The 2698-nt window shown below is 39.2% G+C and overlaps 1 protein-coding gene across 1 annotated transcript; it reads left to right on the forward strand.

Moving 5' to 3' along the window:
- Positions 1-1894: 1894 nt before the first annotated feature.
- On the forward strand, positions 1895-2272 carry LOC141637628 (uncharacterized). Its single transcript, XM_074447100.1, has one exon. The coding sequence runs from the start codon at positions 1895-1897 to the stop codon at positions 2270-2272; it is 378 nt and encodes a 125-aa protein (XP_074303201.1).
- The last annotated feature ends 426 nt before the right edge of the window (positions 2273-2698 follow it).

Here is a 2698-nt window from a genome sequence, read left to right on the forward strand (position 1 = left end):
TATCTTTGTTTTTATGGTATTTTGCCCCGAATTGGCTACTTTGGTGTATTTTGTCCTTTTTGTAGGAATAATCGCGAAAGTAGTGGAACCATACTCCTTTTCATCCTTTTTGCATGCATTTAGAGGAGACGGGATTGTCCCAGAGTGAGGTACTGCATTTGGAAGCGTCGTGGCACGCATTACGAGGCACTTGGACGCAGACGTGAGCTGAAATGAAGTCTAGTCACTCGATCGAGTGGTTTTCACACCCTCTGACACTCGATCGAGTGGTTTTAATGTGCCTTGATGGTCGATCGAGTAACATTTCACTCGATCACTAAGTTGCACAAGGACCATCTACTCGATCGAGTGATTTCTTGGTCGATCGAGTAACTTTTGCTGGAGAGTTGGTCGATCGAGTGGTTTTGATCCACTCGATCGAGTGGTTTCGTCATTATGGGCTTTTAATCAGTCCGTGTGATGTTTTATTTCGAAACTTTAGTTAATTTTTCTATTTAAACCTATGTTAACTAGGTTAAACATCATCTTTTATCTAGCTTTTACTTTATCTTTGACAGTAAAAAACTTTACTACGTTACTTTATTCCTTTTCACTGTTACTTTGCTTTGGGGTTATTATTGCTCGGATTCAGTTGTTCTTTACGCCGGATTCGCACTGATTGTAATCCTTTCTCTCCCTTTATTAATAATAATCATTTGTTGCTTTAATTTCTCAATTGTGTTCTTATTTTCCTCTGCCCTAATTTTCATTATTGCGATTTATTGTTTATCCATTATGTTTTCTGCTGGAAATTTGTCTGCTGTTAGTTTAATTACCGATATGAGTAGCTAAACTCCCTTCATGTTGGGATTAGGAATCTGCGGTAGGAAGATGACGATTTAGTAGATGAATCAGATGAATTAATTACGAGACTACGTCACTATAGCAATTTAACCTGTAATTCGACCTAGTTGAGTGCACGCTTCTATGTCACCCATTAATCGGCTAAAATTAATCCTGGATCGAAAGATTGGACTAAATAGGCCTGCTATAAAATGTAGACTACCCTAATGAGGACGAAAGTTAAGTTAGTGGTATTTTAGGATAGAAAGTGGACCGAAAGGACCTTTTAACATCCGTCTCACATTAGTTCGTCTGAGTCATTTACAGCTGAGTTATTGGACTACCGTAGTGAACCGAAATCCCGACATGTCCCTCTCTTCTTGATAGTTTAATCGTATTTTATTGCCTTTACTGCTCTTTATTTTATTTATCTTCTTTTCACACTTCGTAGTTTAGAACCAATTTCAAACAAACCCCCAATTGTTACCATAGGATTAGAAATAGATGACCTATAATTACATTACCTCCTGTGGATTCGATACTCATCGCTCGCTACATTTTAGTTGAGACCGTTAGGTTTTATCTTTGATAGGGTTGCGATAGCCGTGTCAATATACAAAGACAGACTTGACGATTTAAGAATTCATTTAGCCTAGTACACCAAGTTGGCTGTCCATACATACCCCAACTAACTAAATTCCAACAAGTTTTGGTCCTCCGCTAGATAGGTAAGATAACTGATAACCAATCGTAAAAACAAAAATACATATGAATAACTAACACGAGCCTCAAACGATATCTCAAACGGCTCCATATCTTGTAAATAAGGCAACTATTCTTTGCCTCTCTTAAGTCGATTTTTTAGCTAATGTATAATCTTTTATTTCCGCATTCACACTGTATAGTCGAGTATAAAAACTCAAGTATTAGCATTGTACAAACACAATTTGATTCAACGTAATAATATTCATATAATTGCTTCCAATCTTCTAATCATAATATGGTATCAGCTAGGTCTTTTCTCTTTTAATCCCTCTGCCGTCATCTACTTCTTGTCGTCTTCCCTATCATCATGACAAACACTAAAATCGTTCCTTCACAATCCTCGTCAATTGTCTCGGTTCTTCAAGTCGAAAATCCGGGAAGCAACATCACACAAGTTGCTTTCAATGGTAATAAGTATGATGAATGGTCTCGCGCCTTCCATATTGCCCTCCTTGCTAAAGACAAATTGGGTTACATCGATGGTTCAATCTCTAAACCCGCAGAATCTGCAGCGGAGTTCAAGACATGGCACTCCACGAATGCTCTCGTCACTACTTGGATTTTTAATTCCATTGAACCTGATTTGCGACGATCCATCGCATATCGACCCGAAGCCAAGCAAGTCTGGAACAAAATGAAGCAGCGCTTTTGTCAAGGTAATGATGCTCGTGTTTATCGCTTATAAACAAAAATCATGGCTTGTCGTCAATCTTCCACGGAGTCTCTCATGGCTTATTACGACCGCATCACTTGTTTGTTGGACGATTTGATGGAACATGATGCAATTCCATCTTGCTCGTGCAACCCGAGTCAATGCGATTGGGTAAGTATTTTTGAAACTTGTCGTGAGAAACGACGGGTACGTGATTTCCTGATTGGTTTAAACGATCGTTTTTATAATGCTCGTTCCCAAATATTATGGACGGATCCCCTTCCTAATCTTAATCTCTTTTACAATAGTCTTTTACAAGAAGAAGGGGTTAGATCCTTCTCGACTACCAAGACTGAACCGCGACTTGAACCTATAGCCTTCGCTGCCCGTGTTAGCCATGCCTCAAAATCAGCAGGGGCGGGTGGAAACCGAGGACTCACAAAACCACTCCACCAATTC

This window comes from Silene latifolia, unplaced genomic scaffold, assembly GCF_048544455.1.
Source record: "Silene latifolia isolate original U9 population unplaced genomic scaffold, ASM4854445v1 scaffold_124, whole genome shotgun sequence".
Lineage (NCBI taxonomy): Eukaryota > Viridiplantae > Streptophyta > Magnoliopsida > Caryophyllales > Caryophyllaceae > Silene > Silene latifolia.